At 49.2% G+C, this 23,989-nt stretch overlaps 1 protein-coding gene across 3 annotated transcripts in view; it reads right to left on the reverse strand.

Moving 5' to 3' along the window:
* Positions 1–1,402: 1,402 nt before the first annotated feature.
* Positions 1,403–23,989, reverse strand: part of Crtc3 (CREB regulated transcription coactivator 3) — a 102,287-nt gene continuing 79,700 nt past the window's right edge. Inside the window, exons 8-15 of one of the 3 annotated variants that reach the window (NM_001427241.1) lie at positions 22,316–22,398; positions 20,948–20,997; positions 14,198–14,415; positions 11,070–11,368; positions 7,968–8,168; positions 7,286–7,366; positions 4,926–5,028; positions 1,403–4,477 (exon numbers count right to left, since the gene is read on the reverse strand). In NM_001427241.1, the coding sequence (NP_001414170.1) occupies positions 4,269–4,477; positions 4,926–5,028; positions 7,286–7,366; positions 7,968–8,168; positions 11,070–11,368; positions 14,198–14,415; positions 20,948–20,997; positions 22,316–22,398 (1,244 nt within the window). In that variant the 3' untranslated portion in view covers positions 1,403–4,268. The remainder of the gene's footprint in view (positions 4,478–4,925; positions 5,029–7,285; positions 7,367–7,967; positions 8,169–11,069; positions 11,369–14,197; positions 14,416–20,947; positions 20,998–22,315; positions 22,399–23,989) is intronic. The other 2 variants (XM_006229463.5, XM_039101058.2) reach the window with 2 other exon arrangements.

A 23,989-nucleotide genomic window follows, 5' to 3' on the forward strand; every position in this document is an offset into this window, starting at 1 on the left:
TGGTTTCTCACGCACGTTTTTAAATCTTTAAAAAGATTTATTATTCTTATGTGCATTGGTGTTTCGCCTGCATGTGAGGATGCCAGATACCCTGGAACTGGATTTACACAGATGTGAACTGGCATGTGGGTGCTGGGACTTGAACCCAGGTCCTCTGGAAAAGCAATCAGTGCTCTTAAACCTCTGAGCCATCTGTGCACTCCTCACACAGATTTTTAAGTAGAAGGTAGGTGGGGTGGCATGTGGGTGAGACCGAGTTGACAGGTAAAGGGAGACAGAGGGTGAGGGGTATACACTTGGAGGAAGCAGATGGTGAAGGACTCTAGAGAATGTGGGTCTGAATGGACAGTAAGGACAAGGGGCTTGAGGGAAAGCACGTGGTCCAAGGGAGGGCTTCTGTGTTGGGGGAGGATCAGCAGGCTAGGAACTTACCCAAGTGTTCCGTGTGCACCGGCAAAGGGAGCTCACAGCTGGGTGTGGGAGATGATGGGTGCTGTGCTCTGGGAAAGGAAGGAGACAGCCGTAGTCTGAGGGGGTTGAGGAAAGGTTGAAGGTCTGAGTCTTGAGGAAAGGCTGCTTGTTTTCTGTTTTAGGGAGAAGACCATGACAGACAAAAAGGCTGAGGTAGAGGGCCTGGGGTGGGGGCCCAGGTAGATCTTGGAGGGAGAACACATGAAAACTAAACCCAGGTTAGGCCAATGCACCATGGGGAGGGGAATAAGGCAGTGAGAGATTGGTGAAGCTTAGGGGAGGGAGGATGAGACAGAATAGAGGAGGAAAAGAGCTTGGGGAGGCTGGAGGAGAGAGCTAGACGTTTACAGAGGGACCCAGAGAGAGCAGAAGACTGTTAGCCGGCAAGGTGGGCTTGGTGAGCTTCTGAAGGAAAAAGGCTAGGTATGGGCAGTCAGAGCAGAAAGAGCTTTCTGCAGGATTCCTGGAGGCTGCTAACCCCAGGAACCAAGTCAGGAGTCAGGGAAAAGGGCTGGGAGGAGGTCACACATGCTGAGAGAAGAGTGGAATTCACAGTGGGACCAGGACTGAGGTGGACTCTGAAGACACTGGTCAGAAGTGGGATTTCTGAGGGAGAAGTGCCTCTGGAGGAGGAGGCTTACTCAGAGGGCACAGGCACTGGGAAGAGGAGTCAAGGATAGTCTGGGGCAGAACAACTGGGTTAAGGGGTGGGGCCTGAGGCAGAAGACTGAGCCTTCCAGGGTGCCCTGTCCTTGTTACCCAGTTTCAAAGGGACTGTGTGCCTTTCATTTATAATGGGGAAGCTCAGTGAGGGCTGGCGCAGGACTCAGCCAACCATCCCAAATCAGTGACTGCCGGCCAAGTAGGCAAAGGCAGCGGGAGAAGCGTCCCGCCCAGCTGCTGCACCCAAGACCAAAGAGAAACGCCAAGAGCAGATACAACCATATTGTGCTGCTTTTAATTACGAAAGATGTAAAATGATGCATTATAAAACCTGGAAGCTACTTTATACAAAGTCCAATCTTTCAATATTGCTTAACAAAAGGCTGGGAGTTAGGGCACTGGCCGGAAGTCTGACTAGCTGCGGGATGGCCCCATTCTGGAGCAGTGGAAACGATGGGCACCATCTGTGCATGAATCAGAAGAGCCCTGGAGAGTCCCAACAGGACACGTCTTCAGATATGTGCACGAGCATGAGTACACGCATGACCTCTCGGCCCAGAGTATACAGTAGACGTGGGGGGAAGGGGGCAGGCAGAGGGGAGCTGCTCTGACAGATCAGAACAGTCCTCCTCACACTCATACCTCAGAGCCCCTGGCCGCTGCGCTGCCAGGGAAGGAGCACAGCTGCTGTGACAGAGAAGACACTGAACGTAGCTCTGGGGAAGCCTGTAGCCACTGCAACGCTGAGGCCTAAGACAGGTTTGTCACAAAGGCAGCATGGAGTGCAGGCTTACAGGGCTGGGGTAGGGCAACACTCTCCCAGTGTGCTCAACACCATCAGGACGGGTGGGCTCTCCTGTGGCTTAAAGCTACTCATATGAGAAGATCAGGTTGGTGGGCCTAAAGGCAGATTTAATCCAGTGCTACATTTCCTCTAACTTCCCCTATAGCCAGTGCTTGCCCATCGGCTGGAGAATGCCTCAGGGGCAGGGCAATTTAGGGCATGGGGTTGTGAGCTCTCCTGTTACACCCCCATGGAAGGACAGCATCTGTTGGAGCAGAGATTCTCCTTCAGGGTTCTCTTCCTCCTGACTCTGTCATACCTGGCCCCTCCCATGTGCTGTATGGGTGTCACCCACATGATGACCATGGATATGGCTTGATTGCAGAGAGCAGATAGTGCTGGGAACCCTCTCAACTTTTACATCAGCACCCATCTCTGCCTCAAGGTGGAGATCCAATTTCAGGGGCCTCTTCACGGGAGCTGGCTTCCGTGGGAATGCTGGGTGCTGGGCAGCACGAGGGGTGAAAAGCTTTCACTTTAATTGAAGTCGACCCGCTCCAGGATCTCCATCATCAAGCACATGAGTTTCACTGGGAATAGGGCTTTAGAGCGGAGGTCGGTGGCATCTTCAGGGTGGAATCAGGTGAACAGGATTCTAATTTGGTTTCTCAATTAAACAGCAGAGACTGAGGTAAATGGGACCAGGGAATTCTTGGGTCCTCGGGGAAGGCCTAAGAAGAGACCGCGTGGTCACCGTGTGGGAAGCTGGAGGAGCCAGCTTCCGGTCCACAGGCTCTGCCTGCCTTAGGCACAGATGTATCAGCTTCCTTCTACTCCACCCTTGCTCTCCTGGGTGGGAAAGCCTCAGCTACACCCCACGTCCTCAGGAAGGGCAGCAGGTGTCCAAGCAGGGATTCTCTTCCAGGCTCCTCCTCTTCCCCACCCTAGCTCCTCCCCTTGTGCTGTGGACCTCACCGCTTTCCCCATTTGGGGTTAGGAGGCAGGCGGTGGAGAATCTGCTCAAATGACTGTGCGACAAGGTGTTAATGAATAACAAGAGTCCCATGAACTAGGCCACATTTCTTAACCTCAACGTTTGCACCTCTATTTTAAGCAATTTAGAAAAAGCCATGGGTCTGAGTGGGAAGAATTTGCTGTGGGGCTAGTCTGGATGCCAGGTGTCCCACACTCACAGGGTTTGGTGATCAGCCACTCTGGGTGCACTCATTAGATGATTCCCACCTAGCTGCTGAGAGACATACGCCCAAGGAGGGGGTGCTGAGCCTAGGGATAGGACTGGTCACCTAGTGTTAAGGCACATACTCAAGTGAGTCTGAATCCAAGGCACCAGTATGAAAAGGTTAAAGCTCTGAGCTAAGGCAGGGAATGGAGACAGCTACAGGTCAGACCGCCACACCACGAGGCATAGCCATCCATGCCACGCATTCCTACCAGGCACTTAGTGGCACTAGGGATCAGTACAGAACAAGGCACAGTTCCTGCCCTGTGGGAGCTTACAGTCTAGTGGGAATCGCATTAAGCTTGAGGTCTGCAGGGGAAGCTGGGGAGGAAAAGGTCGGTGCAGCTACTAAGTGCTAACAGGAGTCCCCGCAGCTCCTTCTAGTGGGCTGGAAGGTGGCAGGTCTAAGATGGAGGGCATTGTGTGCAGGTGACACACACAGCCTCCTTTTTCTCCTCCAGTCTCCTAGGAGCACTGTCTTCTTTAGGCTCATCCTATCTCCAAGGGCACGAGTCTCCCTCTCCTTCTGTGTGTGAGGAGAAGGCACATACAGGAAAGCAGCAGAGAAGAGATCACAAACTACACTCAGTTTGCCCAACTTAAGCATGCCCTGGGACGGTGGCTAAGCTTCTTCATTTTAATTAAGCCATTTGGCAGAGCAATGGCTAGGCCCAGAATACCCACCAGTTGGAGGGTACCTGGCTTTGGCGGTCAGACAGAAAGGCATCATGGTGCTCTGGTACCGTTGTGTGACACTGAGCCAACTCCATGGGCCTATGGCCTCCAACTGCCTCCTATACGGGTCCTGTCTTCAGTGCTGACAGGGATCCGAGGTCTGGAGCACGGACACGTTACCCAGCATTTTCTATGTTTACACAATGACTGACCAGGTGGCCTATACAAAGAATTAAGGGTGACATGATGAGCTTCCTGGTCACCAGAAGCTCCAAAGCAGGTGGCCTGCAGCAGTACATGGCATCTGAGCTAGGACCTCAGTAGAGAGCCTGGGGCAGCATGGCTTCCTCTATGCTGTGACTACCGTCAGGGTGTTGCTGGCTCCAGTCTAGCTTATCCTGGCCACTTCAGTTCCCCAGTTCCACTGTGTTTTGCTCACAGCCGGTCAGCTCGAAATGTCTCCTCCACAGAGGGGTCCAGCAGGCCCATGCTGGAGTCACTTAACATGTTGAGTCCGTCCAGGCTCAAGGGTTCGATCTGTAGCTCCTCTTCCAGCGGGAACGGAGTGTCCATGTCCAGGCTGACCTCAGGCATGCCCGACAGCCCCCCACTAAGGCCTTTGAACAGGCTGGTGTTGGTATCTTCTGAAAGAAGCAGAGAGGAAATTTGGAGACAGGAGGATGGAAGCTTCTAAAGACTGACAGCTCCCAACATGCCCAGATAGGACAGTGAGCATCCATGCACTGACCACTCCCGGGCCCATGGCTCTTGCTCCTGGTTCAACTTTTTGTCTTAGACAGGGCCTCATTCTGTATGTAGCCTAGATTGGCCTCAACCTCAAGGGACCCTCCTATCTAGGCTTCCCACGTGCGTGGATGACAGATGTGTACTGCCATGCCCAGATAAATCGTTCACGTTTTGTAGCCGTCCCCCCAATGGTTTTTAATCACCCAAGCTTAATACTTGCATCTTAAAAGTCTGGTTGAGGCCAGGGATTTCACGTATCTAATGCTGTAGGATTTAACCTATCGCCCAGAGGTAAGTGCATGGGGATGAGACCAACAATGAAACCAAGGCGGGGCCCATGCTCACCTGTCAGGATGGTGTTCGGGAAGCTCCCACAGTTGGAATATGGGTTTGGTCTCAAGTGGAACGAGTCCTGTGGTTCTCGGTGGCTCTGCTGTACCAAAGGCACCTAGAAGCATCGAAAGCCACACCGTGGGCAAGCAGCTATGCTGCCAAGGTGTGTGAACAAGTGCAGGATGTCCCACAGTCCCTCTGCTGTGTGCTCACACAGGCAGAACATTCCCTGGTATTCAAGGGTCTGTGAGGACCACGATGGGTGACTTTTCTCTGCTTGTACTCTGCCTGCTACAGGGTCCCAAGAGACACTAGTGACCACAGCTCTAACTCTGGATCCCAAATGTCCCTGCTCCTCAGTCTCTCCAAGGCCCGTGTGAGCCCCTCAGAGGGTCCTCTGAGGTCAAGGAAACAGTGGGCTCTCTGGCTTCTGAGGATGTGAGGGAAAGAAAGCCTCCCCTTCCCTCTCACCAGCGTCTCTTTAGGACAAAGCCTGTGAGGGTCGCTTACAACTAGGTCTGACTGAGGAATCTGTGCTGAAACCAATTTTTAAAACCATTTTTAAAAAGTGTCTCAAAAGAAAGAGCTCCACCCTTTTTGAGGAGAGGGTCACCTAGCTTGAGAGGGCCATGTCTTTATGAAACAGTGAGGTGGGGCTGGGGTGTAGCTCAGTGCTAGAGTGCTTGTCTATGTGTTAGACCCTGGGTCTCATGCCCAGCACCACAAATGACAATAGCAGCAGCAAACTGCAGAGAGGTGAGGTCAACCTGCTCTTGCCAGAGCGCACTTGCAAGAGCATCCTTATCCATTTTGCTGTTGTTACATTCTGGAGACGGGCCAGTTCTTCCTTCAATTTTTAATTCATTCTAGAGCCTGCCTTATCCTTACCCAACACTAAATCTCAAGGTGTTAAAACACAAAAGCAAAGAAAAGTGGCTGATTGAAAAAACTGAAGGGAACTTCCCCATCCTGGTCCTGGGCTCAGCTCTCCTACCCAGCCCAGGCCACACTACTTTCTAGCTCTGCCCCTGGGCCAAGTATGTCTCCCTGTCTCCCTGTCCTTAGGAGTCCTTGACATAGGAGACTGGTTAGTTAGCTGCTCTGGCCCCTGTGAATGGATGTGCACATGCATGTGTGTGTGTGCGCGCGCGCGCACATCTGTACTGTGTGCGCTCTAGAGGCTAGAAGGCAACCTTGAGTGTTATTCCTCAGATGCCATCCACCTTTTAAATGTAAGGCAGGGTCTCTCACTGGCCTGGAACTTACCAACTAGGCCTGGCTACATGGGCAGAAAGCCCTAAGGGACGGTCTGTCCTTGGCGTCCCAGTGACAGGGTTATGAGTGTGCACAGCCACAACAGGAATTTCTCTTATTTTTTGCTTTTTAAAGATTTATTTATTTTTTTTAAAACTTACTTATTTATTATATATAAGTACACTGTAGCTGTCTTCAGACACACCAGAAGAGGGCGTCAGATCTCATTACAGATGGTTGTGAGCCACCATGTGGTTGCTGGGATTTGAACTCAGGACCTCTGGAAGAGCAGTCAGTGCTCTTAACTGCTGAGCCATCTCTCCAGCCCCTAAAGATTTATTTTTATGTTTGTCTACATATATGTATATATACCCTATGTGCATGCCCAGTGTCTGAGGAGGCCAAGAGAGGGTGCAGAGCCTCTGGAACTGGAGTTACAGGAGGTTGTAAGCTGTCATGTAGGTGTGGGAACCAGAACTGGGTCCTTCGGAAGAGCAGCAAGTGCTCTTATCTGTTGAGCCATCTCCCCCGTTACTCCTCCCCATTTTTTTTTTTTTATTCTTTTTTTTGGAGCTGGGGACCGAACCCAGGGCCTTGCGCTTGCTAGGCAAGCGCTGTACCACTGAGCTAAATCCCCAACCCACTCCTCCCCATTTTTGAAAGGGGTCTCATTATGTAGCCCTGGTTGGTCTGGAACTGGTATCCAAACTGGCCACAAACTCACAGAAACCTGTCTGTCTTTAGGTCCCAAGTGCTAGGACTAGAGGTGTACACTACTACACCTGGTGTCCACTTCTTTGTTAAATGCAGGTTTTGGGGATGGAACGTAAGTCTTCATGCTTTATTGACTAAACTATCTTTCTAATTCTATGACGAGAGTGCTATGAAAATCCACCACTCATGTTCAAACAGCCCCTCTGCTGAGACTGACCCTGCACGAGGCATCAGCCTAAGGCAGCCCCAGCAGTACTGAGCAAGGGAAGACACAAAGCTCTCCTGGCTGTGGAACACAACCCAAGCAGAGAAGGATGCCTGCATGGTTGAGGGCGGACGACACATTGAACAGCCTTGATGGCACCTTCCACATGTCATGGAAATGGGACACAGCGACCGCTTACCTGCTGAGGAAAGGCGGGGCTGGGCCTCATGGGCTGCTGGTCAAAGCCCACATCGCGGAAGAAGTTGGTCAGAGACGAGCCCTTTGGGAAATAAGGAAGAAACTATTTAGAGCTGGAGTTCAGACTGAAACACACACCACCACCACCATCACCACCACCACCATCACCACCACCATCACCACCATCACCACCACCATCACCACCACCACCATCACCACCATGACCACCACCATGACCACCACCATGACCACCACCATGACCACCACCATCACCACCACCACCACCACCACCATCACCACCACCATCACCACCATCACCACCACCATCACCACCATCACCATCACCATCACCACCACCACCATCACCACCACCACCATCACCACCACCACCATCACCACCACCACCATCACCACCACCACCATCACCACCACCATCACCATCACCATCACCACCACCACCATCACCACCACCACCATCACCACCACCACCACCACCATCACCATCACCACCACCACCACCACCACCACCACCTCCACCACCACCACCACCACCACCACCACCACCACCATCACCACCATCACCACCACCACCACCACCACCACCATCACCACCACCACCACCATCACCACCACCACCATCACCACCACCACCCCCACCCCCGCCATGTCTCACAGCGACTCACCTGGGCAGTGAGGAGCTGGAAGTCTGACTGTGACAGGGAGGGGGCTGCCTGGGGCTGCTGAGCTGGGGGCTCATGGGCATGGGGCTGCTGTAGGAGTGGTTGAGGCAGCTCCTGGGGTGTGGGGTAAGGGGGTGGTGGGGACACTTGGGCTTGAGCGTCTGTGGGCAGGAAGGAAAGTGGACTCTGCTCTGAGGTCACCATCTGTGAAACAAACCACATGACCTGTTAGCTTCTGAGTAATAAGGTTCAGGGTTAGGAAGGTCTAGTGAGAGGAAAAGCTGGGTTCTCCTGTGATGCTGAGAGAAGCCCTTCACAGCTCATCTCCACTTCATGTCCTGGAAAGCATTTCCTATCAGCAACACTTCTACTGTTGAATCAAACAAGAATACAGCCAATTTCCTCGGTTTTCTCAGTGCAAATAATGTTTTGTTTCTGAAGCTATAGCTGCTGGTAAGAGATACAGAAGACTGGAAAAGAGAGCTACACAACCATCCTAAACTCTACTAAAACAAGACACTAATGAGATACTAACAACAGTAAACACTACCAAACAAAACCAAAATCACGGACAGCACTGATAGGGGAAGACCATGGGAGAAAAGAAGATGACAACACGTTTGTAAAATGACAGAAATGAAGGAGGCTAGGTGGTCAGTCATCAGCAAGGAGAGCCAGGGGTAACAGAGTCACCTGACTGAGTCCCTCCCTCGCTCCAGGTGTGGGGACAGGACCAGGATGAGCAAGGGTTGAAATTAACCGGGGGTCTGGCCAGAGTTTCTGTGAGGGCGACAAGCTGCCCTTCTTGATGCTGGCTAGGAGAGTAGAGGCAAGGTCTCTGCACGCTTCAAGGGGAGCAACCTACCTCCAGCTTGGCTCTCAGAAACTGGTATCCAGACACATGCCCGAGCAGCAAACATCTACAGCATTGCTCAGAGACTCCGCCCCAGCCCAGCCCTCTCTAAACAAAGCACTTGAATCTCTGACAGAAGCCTCCACGGAAGTGGGAGAGACAGTTCTGTCATGAGGCAGACCTCAGCAAGCTCCTGCTCTCAGAGTTGCCTCATTTTTAAATCTGTGGAGCCTAAGGACTGCCAGACAGCTTCATCTCCAGGTAGGCAGAGTACCCCGCATGGCCGTCAGAGCCCTAACAGGCACAGACACAACTGAGAAGGAAGAGGCGGGGAGATAAGTTTATGCTGTGAGTTTATGCTGTGACATTTAGGTTTTTTAAAAAAATGTTTATCCCAGCATCAGAAGCAGGCAGGTCATTGGGTTCGAGGCCAGCCTGGTCTACTGAATGAGTTCCAGGATAGCCAGAGCTACAGAGAGAAACCCTGTCTTAAAAAAAAACAAAACAAAACAAAATAAAAGTAAGGGCTGGATAGCTCAGCACTGGCTGCTCTTCCAGGGTCCTGAGTTCAATGCCCAGCAGCCACATGGTGGCTCACAGCCATCTGTGATGGGACCCGACGCCCTCCTCTGGTGTCTGCAGACAGTGACAGAAAACCGAAGCCCAATCTCAAGGGCAGGATGTCATTAGCTAACGTGGAACAGCATAAATTCAGAACAAAATAAGCAAGAAATAACATGTTTATACCAAAGAGATTAGCTAGATGGTTGGAGACAGCCAACACCAGGCAGTGAAAAATGTGGTTAATGGGTTAGGGGAGTCAATTATCACTTCAAAACATGCCCTTCAAAACCATTTGTTTGAAACCATGTTCATGAGTAAGACAGTTCCTAAACCTAAACATTAAACAAATAATAATATTAGAGAGCCAATGTTCTCTACCTTTAAAATGCATCTAGAAAACAATACTTTCGTAGCTCAGAAAAGAATCTTACAAAGAAAAACTAAAATCCACTAATTTTTTTAAAATAAAAAATATTTTAAAGGTTTATTTATTTTATGTATGTGAGTACACCATCACTCTCTTCAGACACCAGAAGAGGGCATCAGATCCCATTACAGATGGCTGTGAGCCTCCATGTGGTTGCTGGGAATTGAACTCAGGACCTCTGGAAGAGCAGTCAGTGCTCTAAACCACTGAGCCATCTCTGCAGCCCCCAAAAATATTTTAAATTATTAAATGTGCTCTCATCTTCTCCAGAAGAAATTGCTCAAGTCCCACGGCCAGTAACTAGTAGAGTGACTAATAACCAATCATCTAAGCTTCTTCCCTTGTGTTCTACAACTCCTCCTGGTAAACCATTACTCATTTACATGAAGAGTGAGAAGTTAATGATGTCGTAATGTATTGAGGGTGTGGCAAATGGGTCAAAATGTATTTACCAGTGATTATGGTAAGAAGACTCACCCTAAGAGTTTAGAATAAAAACAAGGGCAGCTGGCCCAATGTCACATTCCTCCACTTCCATAATGGGCAGAGGCTTCCAAGTACGACTCTTTGTAAGCAGACTCCTTTTAGAGAGTCGTCACTCCCACTATAGCTAGTATTAGAGCATGAGAGTATTGGTTCTCACGCATTCAGTGGAAGGAGGGAAGAGGTTAACTCACTATGGAGGTGTCAGGACACCACGTGTTTTGGGGGCTTTCTCCGTGATTTGCTGTAGTTATTCAGTCAATGACTGATTTTTTTTTTTTTAAATACAGTTTGCAATTTTAACCTGAACTGCCTTGCATTCTCCATACCAGCCCCAACTTTATGAGTTAATGACTACAAACTGTTTAATATTTACTTCAGGGTTGGAGAGATGGCTCAGCGGTTAAGAGCACTGACTGCTCTTCCAGAAGTCCTGAGTTCAATTCCCAGGAACCACATGGTGGCTCACAACCATCTGTAAAGAGATCTGGTGCCCTCTTCTGGCCTGCAGCCACATATGCAGGCAGAATGCTGTACATAAAATAAATAAATAAATCTTTAAAAAAAATATTTACTTCAGGCAATAAACATCACAAACCTGCTATTGTAAAACCATTAATGTATTCGGATGCATGCACGCCCCATCTCTTACTCTGGGAAAAAGGCAAGAGTGCACTTGCAAGGGAGTGTGCGTCTCAGGGATGCGCAGTGTAACTAATGACACCAGACCCGATCCCAGAGACGTGTTGAATGCTGGTGCTACAGGAGTCTTTCTCACCTGGGAGGCAGGGTACGGGTTCAGTGGGCTGGTTGCAGATAGCTGTCTGTTGAAACCTTGATGTGCTTCAGGGCCAGGAGAGAGCGTGAGAGGGCTGACTGGAGGCTGCCTGCGCCGAGAGGGGCCACTCAGGTTTGTGGTAGAAAGAGATGGGTTGCTAAGGGAGAAGAGACGGAGCGAGGGGTGGAGAGCAGAGGCATTGGCCACGGACGGCTGTGGGTGGCTATTGAGGGATGAGGACAGCGCAATCTTATTGAGCGTGGCTTGGATGGAAGGGTTACTTCGAGAACTCTGGAGACCTGAAAGATAAATTCACAAGGTTCTTGTTATAACTTTGGATCAAAGTCTTTGTTTTCTAGAGTGTAAAGCAATCCCCTAGCCATGTGATGACTGTGTGTGAAGGAGCTTCTGGGCAGCTCTCCTACTGGAAATGTCTCGGTGTGCCAACGACGAGGAAAGGAACCATACTTAGAGAGCTGCTGCCAAGCACCCAGCTCGAGTGAGAAGAGAATCGCTGTGCCCAGAGAGGAAGAAGATTGAGAGAACCACTCCAGGGAAGCTCAAGCAGGAGGGTAAGCGGTGACCTCAGGCCCAGCTCAGGAAATGAAGCCTCAGACAAGACCACAGCCTGCTCACAGCCTCTATGAACATCTGCCCGCACATGGCCTGGATCCTTTATGAACACTGGAGAATATACTTCCCTACACCTCTCAGCCTTAAAGCCCACTCTTTGATTTTGGTTCCTTATAAACTGTCTGTTAACAGTGTTTTCCAACTCAGGAAAAGGGCATTCCTGTCAGTCCCTTGTTTCTCTGAGGTGAAGGGGAGAGAATCTTAGCATGAGTAAGACCATCTGGGGATGGTGTCTCCATAGTAGAAACTAAAAGAGGAGTTCCAGGAAGCTAGAGACCCTGCCCTGTGGCTTACTGCATCCTTGGCCCTTGGCTCAAGCCTTCCGTGAACAGCACCACTTGTTGAACAAGAAAGCTGCCGGATATGCCCACAGTATACATCCACGCCCATGGTTAGCTCTGCCCACTGCTCCTGTGCTAGAAGTTTGGAAGCAGAAGTGTGTGTTTGTGTTGATTTGAAGAAATGTGTGTGGGGTCAGGGTAGACGGCTCAGTGGCAGAGCACCTGGTTAGTCTCTGAGGCCCTGAGCTCAAGCTCATGAACAAAACAACAGTGACAGGCAGTCCGGCAGTCCGGCAGTCCGTGGAAAGGTGGGTGAGACTCCGGAAGCCCAAACAGTAAGAAGAGCTAGAGATCTGAATTCAATTAAAAAAAGAAGCCTCATTCAGAAAGAAAGCCTAAATATATATATATATATATTTTTTTTTTTGGTTCTTCTTTTTTTCAGAGCTGGGGACCGAACCCAGGGCCTTGCGCTTCCTAGGCAAGTGCTCTACCACTGAGCTAAATCCCCAACCCCCTAAATATATTTCAAAAGCATGGAAACCAGGCTTGAAAAAGAGAAAAAAAAGGGGGACAAAAAGAAACGTAGGCTGGCCTGAGATCTGTGCTGGACCCGCCTCAGCTTTTTACATTTTATACGATACATACATATCTTATGTGTATGAGTGCTTGCTCACATGCATGTCTATGTGCCATGCACACGCCTGCTGCTCGTGGAAGCCTGGAACTGGGTTACAGTGATAATGAGCCATCATGTAGGTGCTGGGACTGGAACTGGGGTTTCTGCAAGGAGGAGCAAGTGTTCTAACCAATGAGCCACCTCTCAGCCTCTGTACCATACGCTTCTAAGGTAGAGACGCTGTGAGGTTAGATGGTGCTCTGCATGAAATAATGTGTGTGGAAGAGGGTGGCAGTCAACAACCGAACACGAGGCTCTCAGCTGGGAACAGAGCCCACAGATGCCCGCTCGCTTCTTTAAGATCCAAGGGAGCCATGGTGACAGGGCTTGGTCTCAGTGACACTGGGCATCAGTATTCACTGAGAAGTTATCTAAGGGGAATTCTGGGTCCAGAACTCTTAATGGGTTCGAGTTTCTGTTGTGAAATAAATCAAAGAAATGCAGAGTTACAAGATGGATGTCTTCTTAAAGTGCAATGCTGGCCCTGGAACACTCTGAAATACCTTGTATCAAAGACAGTACCATGTGGCTTCAGAACTCACTCTTGACAGAGTGAGTCTGCACATAGATGACTTGATTTCTAAAGTATCAAAACTCACCTTAGGAGATACAAGATAGTTTATTATTAATAAATTCAATAACAGCCCTCCTAAAATAAAAATAAGAGTGGTCTGCAACCAGCTGTGCAGAGCTGGGGCCATGCTGCTCAGCAGGAGCCCGCAGCACCACTGCAGCCAGGAACCCACGGGGCAGGGAACCCTATGGGGCCATCCCAGGTGGGCAGGCACTACTCTGCTTGGTGAGTCTCACTGAACCCACAGTGCAAACCAGCAACCACTTCCTCCCCCTCATCTGAACACTGAGGAGCCCTTCTGAACGGAACTTTTCTCAGCACAGTCTCTAGCAGACGCCATGAACTGGGGTGGATGGAGGGGGGCGGGAAGGGGACCACCTGCTCTGGGTGCTGCTTTTGGTTCAGGATCGAGTCACCTTTCCACACAGGGTCTGGGCTGGGGACAATCAAGTGTGAACAGTTACATGACATCATATACAAGTAACCTGACTACATACAGTACCACATCCTTAAGCATTCCCAACATCTGAATATTTTTGAACTATGTAGATTTCTACTTAATCCATATATAAAGTATAAATATTTCATCATGTTCACTGTAAATTTCCTAAAATTTAAGATATTGTCCTTTTGAAATCTAGTGGGGAACTGGGGGGAAGCAAAGGGAATGATTAAATGATAAGAAATCACCATATGCTGATAAGAACTGCTAATGTTGCTCTGTTGCCCTGGGATGGCAACTATTTCTCGACTCCCCAAGTTCTCTGCAAACACAGGCTTGTGAAGCCAGTGAGGAAGGAGGTGCAACAGAACTGCTCCAGGGCACATCAAACAAGTAGAAATGGGCCGGGGGGCAGAAGCCAGCCAGTACAAGAATGGGACAATATGTCCTTAAGATGTAGTGGCTCTCATTCAATGGTGCACCAGACGGACACAGCAGGGGACACAGCCCTTTACTTACCAGAGGAGTTTCTTATCCCCAGGTGAGTCATAGCAGCTGGAAGGTTGCCCACACTGTTCCCCACGCTCATGCTACCAAAGAGGTGGTCACTGGTGTCCAGGGAGGCTGGCAGGGGTGCTGAGTAGTGAAGGTTGGTTAGATCTGGTAATGACCCTCCAGTGTTCAGGGTCCCCAGAAATGGCGAGAGGCCTGTGTTTTGGCCATTATGTGGGAAGGCACTGAAAGAAGAGAAAGAGGATTACTTTTGCAATGTGCTTGGCTGTGGGAAAATGGGATGCATATGATGCTTCTTCCTTGTTGATGACTGAAGTCCCACGTAGGCTCTGCCTCTCATGACAATGCAGTCTGTCAACTTATTTTCTCTGGAATGCCACTTCCTGGCATGTTAAATGAGACAGATTACTTTGCAAATTGTAAGTCACTTATAAAATGTAAAATCTTACATCATATTTAGAGTTCTTTTTGCTAGCTTTCTAAATTATTTTTGCTATCAAAACTACATACAAGAAAAGTATTTTTGGGCAACTAGATATCTTCCAGGATATATTGTTTCAATCAAATTTTCAAAAACGTTTAAAAGCATAAGAATTTGGGGCTGCTGGAGAGAAGGCTCAGTGGTTAAGAGCACTGACTGCTCTTTCAGAGGTCCTTAGTTCAATTCCCAGCAAGAACATCATGGCTCACAACCATCTGTAATGGGATCTGATGATCTCTTCTGGTGTCTGAAGACAGCTACGGTGTATTCATATAAAAACGAAATAAATAAATCTTTAAAAAAAACCAATTTTTTGCTTTTTAAATATTTATTTTATTTTTATTTGTTTATGTGTAGTGTGGTGTGTCTGTGTATGTGTGTGTGTGTGTGTGTTCATGGGACTACAGGTGACCTTGAAGGCCAGAAAGACAGTTGTTTTATGACAACTTGACACAAGCTAAAGTCCTCTGATAAAATGTTCCATAAGATTGGCTGTAGGCAAGCTTGTAGGGCATTATCTTAATTAGTGACTGATGGAGGGGACCCCAGCTTATTATGGTGGGGCCACTGTGGGGCTGGTGGTCCTGGGTTCTATAAGAAAGCAGGCTTAGCAAGCTATGGGAGCAAGCCAGTAGGCAGCACTGCTCCATGGCCTCTGCACCAGCTCCTGCCTCCAGGTTCCCGGCCTGTGTGAGTTTCCATCCTTACTGCTTTTGATGATGAACTGTTACATGTACTGTGAGCAAAGAAAGACCCCTGTCTCCCCAAGCTGTTCCTGGTCATGGTGGTCCATCACAGCAATAACAACCCTAACTAAGGAAGGGTGTTGGACCCCTGGAGCTGGAGTCACAAGTGGTTGTAGGTCACTCACTGGTCCCTCTATAAGAGCAATAAGTGCTCTTTATCACTGACCCATCTCTCCAGGCAAGTTTCCATAATCTTGAAAATAAGGAAACCATTGCCGTTCATTTATTAAAGCCACTGACTGGCCGGTCACTGTGCGCCAGGCCCAAGGCAGGCCCAAGGGTACACTGGTGAGCAAGTACGGCTATATCCATGGCGGGTCTGTCCTCGATGTCTGCACATCGGGAGCAAGGATGCAAACTGCAAGGGGAGTTAGCATTGCATCTGCTTTAGTCTATGTGTGTTAGAGGAGGGGTGACATATACAGGGACTGGGGAGGCTGTCAGGGGCCCTGTTCTGTTCCTCTCTACGTTATTCCCTTGACACAGGGTCTCACTGGACCTGGAACTAGGCTGGAAGCAGCCAGCCCAGTAATTCTCCTGCTTCTACTTCCTACAGCAATAGGGCTATAGCCACATGTGTAGCGGCCATGCCCAGCTTTTCACAGAGGTGCTGGGAATTTAAACTCAGCTTCTCGAACTTTCACAGCAAAAGCTCTGATCCACTGAGCCCTGACCCCAGCTCCTGCTTTAATCCTGCAAAGTTATAAATCAAAGGAAAAAACCCTTGCGTCTAGACAAAGCATACCTTATAATAGATTGGACTGAAATGTAGACATCCCAGGATTCTTGGGGCTTTGTATTAACATACAATCCTTAGTCTATATTTCCTTCCAACACCCAGTCCTGTTCTGTACGGGAAGGCAGGTATGTGGCTATCACACATACATGTGTACTGTGGGTCCCTGCAGTTCTTAACTCTGGCAGCTTGGGAGTGGGCCCTCTTAAGGACAAGGCTTCTTAGTACTCTTATGAAGGAAGCACGTTCTTAGGAGGGCCCAAAGAAGGAGCAATGGAACAATCCAGCATGCAACTGTAACACAGTGAGTAGGAAGCATGCTGTGCTAGGAGCGGCTAGGGTGGTACGACCAAGAGGGACAAGTAACTCTAAGCACAAAAGCAAGAGATGCCAAAGACAAGAAGAGTCATGTTGAGGAAGGCTTCGCATGACATGGTGCTCATAGTACCTCAAGATACCTGGTGTGGCTGAGGCAGTGCAGGTGTTGAGAGGTGAAGAGGGAGAGGCAGACGTGGAGGAAACAGAAGGGAAGATGTTGTTGGGAAGACTGTGGTTACAGCGTGAGAGATGGCTTACGGGAGCAGAGAGAGGGACAGCAGGTCAGGTCAGAAGGCTCTTACAGTGCCCCGGGGCCAATCCAGGACAGAGCAGTGTGGCTGACGAGAGAGGACTGGCTGACGAGAGAGGACTGGCTGACGAGAGAGAGGACTGGCTGAAGAACACCACATGAGCCAGAGAAGGGAGAAGGAATGAGCCACTCAACACACACACCTTGAGGAGAGTGACCAGGCGCAACTATTGGCATCAGGGCCTGCAGGAGACTCTGACAAGGCAGGAGGCAGTCCTAACAAGTGCAACTTGTGAACTAACCAGCTCACTCCTGCAATAGCAGAGCTGGATGGCGTCCAGTCTAGAACGGAGGCAGTGACCAGCAGAGGGAGGAGGCTTTCTGGAGGCCATTGGGAGCTAAAGAATTCAGGTGAGCTAGGCAGGAAAACCATCTCAGGTGGAGGTCAAAGCAGGGGCAAAAGGGAGGCAGGAAGCACATGGTCTATCTAGGAACTGTGACGACTGATAACCACTGATGGTCAGGGTTAGGAGGGTGGGGAGTGCTGGAGGTGGGGCAGGCACAGAATACCTGAGGCTGGATAGAGGGCTGAGAACAAGGGCAGCAAGGGAAAGCTAAGGGATGGTGGTCCTTAGGGCAGGATGGTGGTCAGATCTGAGGGGCAAGGAGCAGGGTCTGGAGGCCAAGAGGCAACTGAACTTGCTGAGTTACCAAACTGGAGAGTACAGCGGCGTGGGACCATGGGAAGTGGGGATGGATGCCAGAGATATCTGTGGCAGGACTCAGGAATCCTGGCTCCTGGCCTGGGGAAGCCACTCATTAAAGCCCACAGCAGACTAGGGGAGGGGCATGGAGATGGGTAAGAACATAACTTCTGTCTAGGTCCTCAGCTTGGCTGCACAGTCTGACATGCAGCTGGGATGTCCCTCACAGAGGGAGCTCTGGAGGAGGCTACTCATAGTCTAGAGGATGCTTAAATTGAAACAGTGGAAGCAGAAGCTGGGTTACTTCAAAACTGTGGCTAGCTAGAGAGGCCTCAGGAGCTAAGAGAACTGGTTGCCCAGAACACCCAGGTTCACCAGCATCTAAGGTGGCTCAGAACCATCTGTGACTCCAGTTCCAGAGGATATGACACTCTCTTTTGGCCTACAACACTCGGCACACACATGGTACACATATACATGCAGGCAAAACACCCTTACACATAAAGTATATATATACTTGTGGATGAGAATTCTAGGAACCAGAGGGGATGGATGCTAAGTAATGGGGAAAGGCCTCAGAAAAGCCAGCACAGAGGAAATGGAAGTAATCCACCTTGACAGCATGGCACCTTCACCCCTGATAGGAGAAGAGGCAGGGGGTGGGGTGGGGAGCAGGTGTCGGCCGCTCTGTAACAGAGTGTGTCTGCTCTGTAACAGCCTCTTCTCCATGGAAAAGGGCCAGAGTGCAGTTAACCGAAGGCTGGGGAGAGCCTGGTAGTGGATGGGGTCATGTGGACGAGTGGAGGAAATGCTGTAGAAACACGCATGTAGATCCTATCTTTCAGATGGCAGGAGTGCAAAAGTCCAAGCACAAGAAAACCAGGGTAGTAGGGCAGCTCACTGCAAGGGCAGGTGAGCTCTCGTGCCAGCAGGACGGAATGAATGCTGGGACGAGAGCCATGGCCAGGTGGGTTGAGGAGGACCGAGATGGGACCAATGTGAACCTGGTCCTTAGTGACATCAAAACAACTCTGTAGTTGAGAGAAATACAAATGGTCACTTCCCGGATGTTGCTACCATGGCTCCAGTCCCTGCTAGATCTGATGTACGGCAAGCAATGATCTTCATGGTTCAAATTCTTCTAGAACCAAGTCTCAGTATGCTCCAACTACACAGCTTCCCTATGCTCATCAGGGTCTTTGCACTTGCTGTTCTCTCTGCCTGGGTTCCTTTCCTCAGGCTGGATTCTGTCAGCCTTACCCTATCAGATGGCTTTCCTCAGCATCTATCCCCACGGCTCATCCGCGTCTTCCTTGGCTTTGCCTCCTTTTCTCTTTCTGTTTCACCAAGAACACCGGCACTCTGCAAGCAGGGACTGACCTGTTCTGTTTATTGCTGGATCTGTCCTTAAAATTAGGAGTCAATAATCGTCTGTACGAACAAACGGAATGCTACTGTTCAGAGCAGGAAGGCAACCCCGTAACCTAGCAGATGCTAGCTCCAGAGCTCCCCAGACTGTAGCCCCAGTTCTCTGATATAGGGTATCAGAGCCCCGAGTGTTGATTTGTTTGAGGTGTCAACCAAGGCATGCTTTCATTCAACCAATTAGTTAATCAATCAATTAATTAAATGTATGTGTGTGGGTGCATGTGAAGAGGCAAGAGGAAGATACCAGTTGTCCTGCCTTAAATCATTCTCTGCCTTTTTTCCTTGTTTCTCACTGAATCTGGAACTTGGCTGGTGGTCAACAAGCCCCAGCAATTCCCTTGTTTCTACTCCCTCCATATCGCTAGAGTAACAGGAGTGTATAACTATACTCAGTTTTCACATGGATACCAGGGACCTGAACTCAGGCCCTTATGTTTACATAGCAAGCTCTCTTACCCCTATGGTCAGTCTTATCTTCAGTCCTCCCCCATTTTTTAGACAGGGTATTAATTATCCCAGACTGGCCTCAGACTTGCTATGTAGCAGAGGAGGACCATAAACTTCAGATCCTCCTGCAATCACCTCCTGATTGCTGCAGATGTGCACCATCAGCCATAGTTCATGCAGGGCTGGGGCTAGAACCTCGGCTTTGTGCATGCTAGCCAAATACTTTATTAACTGAGCTACAATCCTAGCCCTCAAATTGGTTCTTAAAAATCTTGGCCCTGTCTGTAGGAAAGCCCTGCATCTCTGGCTGGGCTGGTCTTCTTGGTCCTGTCAAGTCACAGCAGGCTCTCTGTTGTTCTAAAGAGGTCAACTCTCTTCTCAGGTCAGTAGGCTTTTAATTACAGAAGTTACTATTTAACTGGCCAAAACAGCATGTCCGAGCTATCGGGACTCAGTTCCCTGATGCAAACTCATGAGAGATTCTGTGAAATACTATTTAGGAACGCCCGGAGTTAATTTAGTTCTCCCATAGATCTTCTAAAATGTGTGTTTGTGTCAGGCTAGGTCATGCAAAGACCTCATTCTCAATCACACTGTTTTGGCCCTGGGAAGACTGGCTGTTCCTGGGCTGGCTGTGGTCACCTGCTGTGAGGCTGTGGTGAGAGTTGCTCTGACAAACCGCAGGCAACTTTCTCAGTCCTCTCTCAGGACACTGCCCAGCTCAGGGGTCTCCATCAAGACCTACACAGCCCATCCTTCTGGCTGTTTCAAGGCTCCCCAAATAGCAGCTTGCTGGGGTCCTCAACTGAGTCCCCACCTGGGCCTCCTTTGCTGAGTCAACACCTTGGCCTCACAATCCTTCTGCCTCTTTATTCTCCCTTAGCCTCATCTCTCTCACAAATGCTTCAGATCTGTTCATGTTACAGGCATTTTTATACTGTATGTGTTTCTATAATCCATACCAAAATCCTTTAGGAAGTAAATCCATATGTTACAAAATCCACTTATTAAGCTGGGTGTGGTGGCACAAACCTTTCATCTCAGCAATTGGGAGGCAGGTACTGAATGGTATCAGTGAGTTCAAGGACAGACTAGTCTACATAGTTAATTTTAGGTTAGTTGGGGTTACATAATGAAATGCTTGCCATAAAATAAAACAAAATAAAATTAATCAATGCACAGTGCCATAGATTCGTTTTAAATTGCGAGTCTTTGTACTCATCAATTTTTAAAATTGTAGTAGCATTTATTGCTTTGACCATTTTTGCATGCACAGCTCAGAGGCATTAAGTATATCCACAAAAATTTACTTCTATCTATATAGACAATCAAATTAGCTTATGATTTCCTTTCCTGTCAACTGATGCCATGGCTATGGCTGACACGTACACATTTCTGCTTCTACCAGGCAGGTTCTGTGTGCTCAGAGTCTGTTGTTGGGCTATTCTCAAACACATGCAGGGTGATTTCACTGGCTTCTATCAGCTATGTAATGAACTGTCTCAAATACATGAAATCTGAGTACCAAAGAGAACAGATGTTTTTATGCAACTACAGCTGACTTGAGCTTATAACAGCAAGTCCCAGTTCTCAGTCCAGACAGCGGGAAAGACGGGAAAACCTTCAGCAGAAGGAGCATGACTTACCTGCCGCCCCCAACATCACAGGACCGAGGGCGTCCAGACAGGGACTGGATCTGGGAAGAGACAAAGAAAACTTGGCTTACTCAGTACACAGACAAATTCAAATGTTTGAAAAGTGGGGATCTGGGTACCCTAGTAGAGGACAAGACAGACAGAGTAAGCCAAGGGCATCTGCACAGCAGTCATTTCAGTTTTGAGGAATTTTAAATTTCTTAAATTTCCAGTCGAAAGAAGTATAACAACATATTTTAAAAACTTGATTCCTTACTAATTTATCTTCTAGTTAAATGTTACTTCCTTCAAAAAGGCAGATCTTTTGCATATTCAGATTTTAAATTTTTTTTTCAATTAGCAATAAAGAAAAAGATGGAAATAAAAAAGCAAAACAGGGCAATGGGAGAGGGAGGAGGGAAAGGACAGGGAACTAGAACATGCGTCAGTAGGGGACGGAGTGGACACTGCAGAGCCACAGGACCAAGGGAGACAACTGTCTCCAGAGAGAGCAGCTCCTGGTACTTGTGAGCACACCTGCACACCATTATCTGGCTTCTTTTAGGACTAAAGATAAAACATCAACCACAGATCTTGCTTTTATAAAAAGCTTTCAAGACCACACTGATGCTAGCTGAGACTTCCGGTGGGGGGTTGGTCTGAGAGCAGAACCAATGGGATCCTGTGGGGGGTGTGTGTCAGAGAGCAGGACCAATGGGATCCTTTGGGGGGTGTGTGTCAGAGAGCAGGACCAATGGGATCCTGCGGGGGCTTGGGGGGGGGGGGGCGCGTTAAACACAGAGGTCAAACAGCCAACTGCATCTGGGCATCACTAGGGACTAGAAGGAGGACTTTTCTCACAAGACAGCCCTCTACAGAAAGAGGCCAAGCTAAGCCTAGGGACTTCCTCTCGGCTGTGGGTGAGGTTTACAAAGTGAAGTGGAGGGAGGCCGGTGACTAGGATTTCAGATACTAACATTCAAAGCTCAGAAATTGTAGTAAACAGATGACTCACTGCTGCCTCGCAAGGCCTTTGATTTCAGAAAAGATCATCTGGCCTGACAGTAATTCTCAACAGGGGCTGGAGATGACCTTCCATGCCCACGTTTCCGAGCTTCTGACTACGTAAGGTGCAGTAGCTTAACAGTTTTTGTTCGAGAACAAAATTCCCAGCAAACTAACAGGAAAGCAAGGAAGCCATGGAATCACTAATCACGGACAGGTCATGGTGATCCCTTGGGGACAGTGCTCCCTACTGTGTCTTTCCAACATCAGTGTCCAGAAAAATCCTCTCTTCCCTTTTCCCCAGTTCTGTTTTCCACGTCCCCTCTGCGGGACAGAGTGCCAGGACAGACAAGCACAACGGGACGGCTCACCCACCTCCTTGGTCTCCCACAGTTGTTTGGGCAGTGGCTTCGGGACGTTTAACAGATTCTCTTCCTTCAGCAGACCGGGGAAGGCGGCTACGAAAGGGAGAAGAAGCACAAAACGCGTTCATTGAATTAGCTTTGTTTAAAACTGCTGGGGGCGGGGGTGGGAGGTGGGATGGGTGGTTGCAAACCTCTAAGCCCACACACCAGGGAGGCAGGGGCAGAGGCAGGTGGATCTCTGTGAATCTGAGGCCAGCATTCTCTACATAGGAAATGCCAGGAGAGCTAGAGCCACATATCTCAGACCCTGTCCCAAAGGAAAAGGAAAAAATGGCTCTTAGCATTGAGGGTTGGCTGTCCTGGAGCCTGCTATGTAGCTCAGGCTGCCTCAGACTCTCAGCTATCCTCTCAAGTGGTGGGATTACAGGCATGTGCCACCCTGACTAGTGAACATGATTTTTTTTTTTTTAGCAAATACTATTTTTAACATACTTTTTTTCTTTAATTATTGTATTATTTTGTGAGTATGGGTGTTTTGTCTATGTGTTTCTATGTACTATATGAACAACAGTGCCTATGGAAACCAGAAGAGGGCATCAGATCCCCTGAACTAGTTATAGATAGTGGTGAGCCACCACCTGTATGCTAGGAATTGAACCCAGGTCCTTTGGAAGGACAGCCTGTACTCTCACCCACTGAGCCATCTCTCTAGTCCTCTGTGTGTCGCTGTAGGGGCTGAAGGAACAGTTAATGGATTCAAACTTGAGGAAACCTATAAACTTGCCAGGGACTATGACTCTTAGTAACCCTGAAGGAAACCCAGGAGAGACACATCCTTGCTTCAGAGCAGACAAGCAGCAGAACGGTGAGGCTTGGGAGCGGGGGGCTCTGGGCTCCCTTCAGACACAGCAAAAGGCTTTCGAGCATGAGAGTGAGGAACATACAGAGGGCCTAGGGAAGAAGCAGCAGCAAGCACAGTCAGCCTGCTCTCATTATTCGACCACGGGGTAGGTAAAGGTGAGCCGGCAGGGAATCAAATGTGCAAGTCTGAGGCCTGGCCAGGGCTCTGCAGGTGTGGGGAAAGGGGATACAGGGAAACACACACCAACCAAGAAAAGATGGCGTAAAGAAGGCAACAGATGGAGATGAGGTGGTGTGAGCAGATGGCTCAGTAGATAGAGCACTTGCCCTGTAAGAGTGAGGGCCAGAGTTTGATCCCCAGAACCCATGGAAAAGCCAGGTACGTATGGCAGATGCCTGTAATCCCAGAGCACCAGGGGCAGAGACAGGCTCTCCGGAGCAAGCTAGCTACCCTAGTTTAATCAGGCAAGCGCAGGATTCAACAGGACTTCCTACCTCAATAAACAAAGTGGAGAGAAATCAGGGAGGACACTCAACTTTGGGCTTCTACATAAATGTGCACATATGTGCAGGAGCCCCCCTCCCCCATGTCCACATACATCCACATATGTGTGGTGTGCGTCTGTGCACACAGTTAGAGATAAAGGATTGGTAACCCGCCAGGTTTGGCTATGAAACTGATAGGGGCTCCCACGGCTCTTTCTGTTCTAAAACAACCTGGCTCTGCGGCAAGGGACTGCTCCTTGACGACCTGCTTTAACGCTCTCAGCCAAACCAGTGAGAGCAAGGCTGAGCCACAAACAAGTAAAGGCTTTTTGTTCTC

Source organism: Rattus norvegicus, chromosome 1 (assembly GCF_036323735.1).
Source record: "Rattus norvegicus strain BN/NHsdMcwi chromosome 1, GRCr8, whole genome shotgun sequence".
In the NCBI taxonomy this organism is placed as follows: domain Eukaryota; kingdom Metazoa; phylum Chordata; class Mammalia; order Rodentia; family Muridae; genus Rattus; species Rattus norvegicus.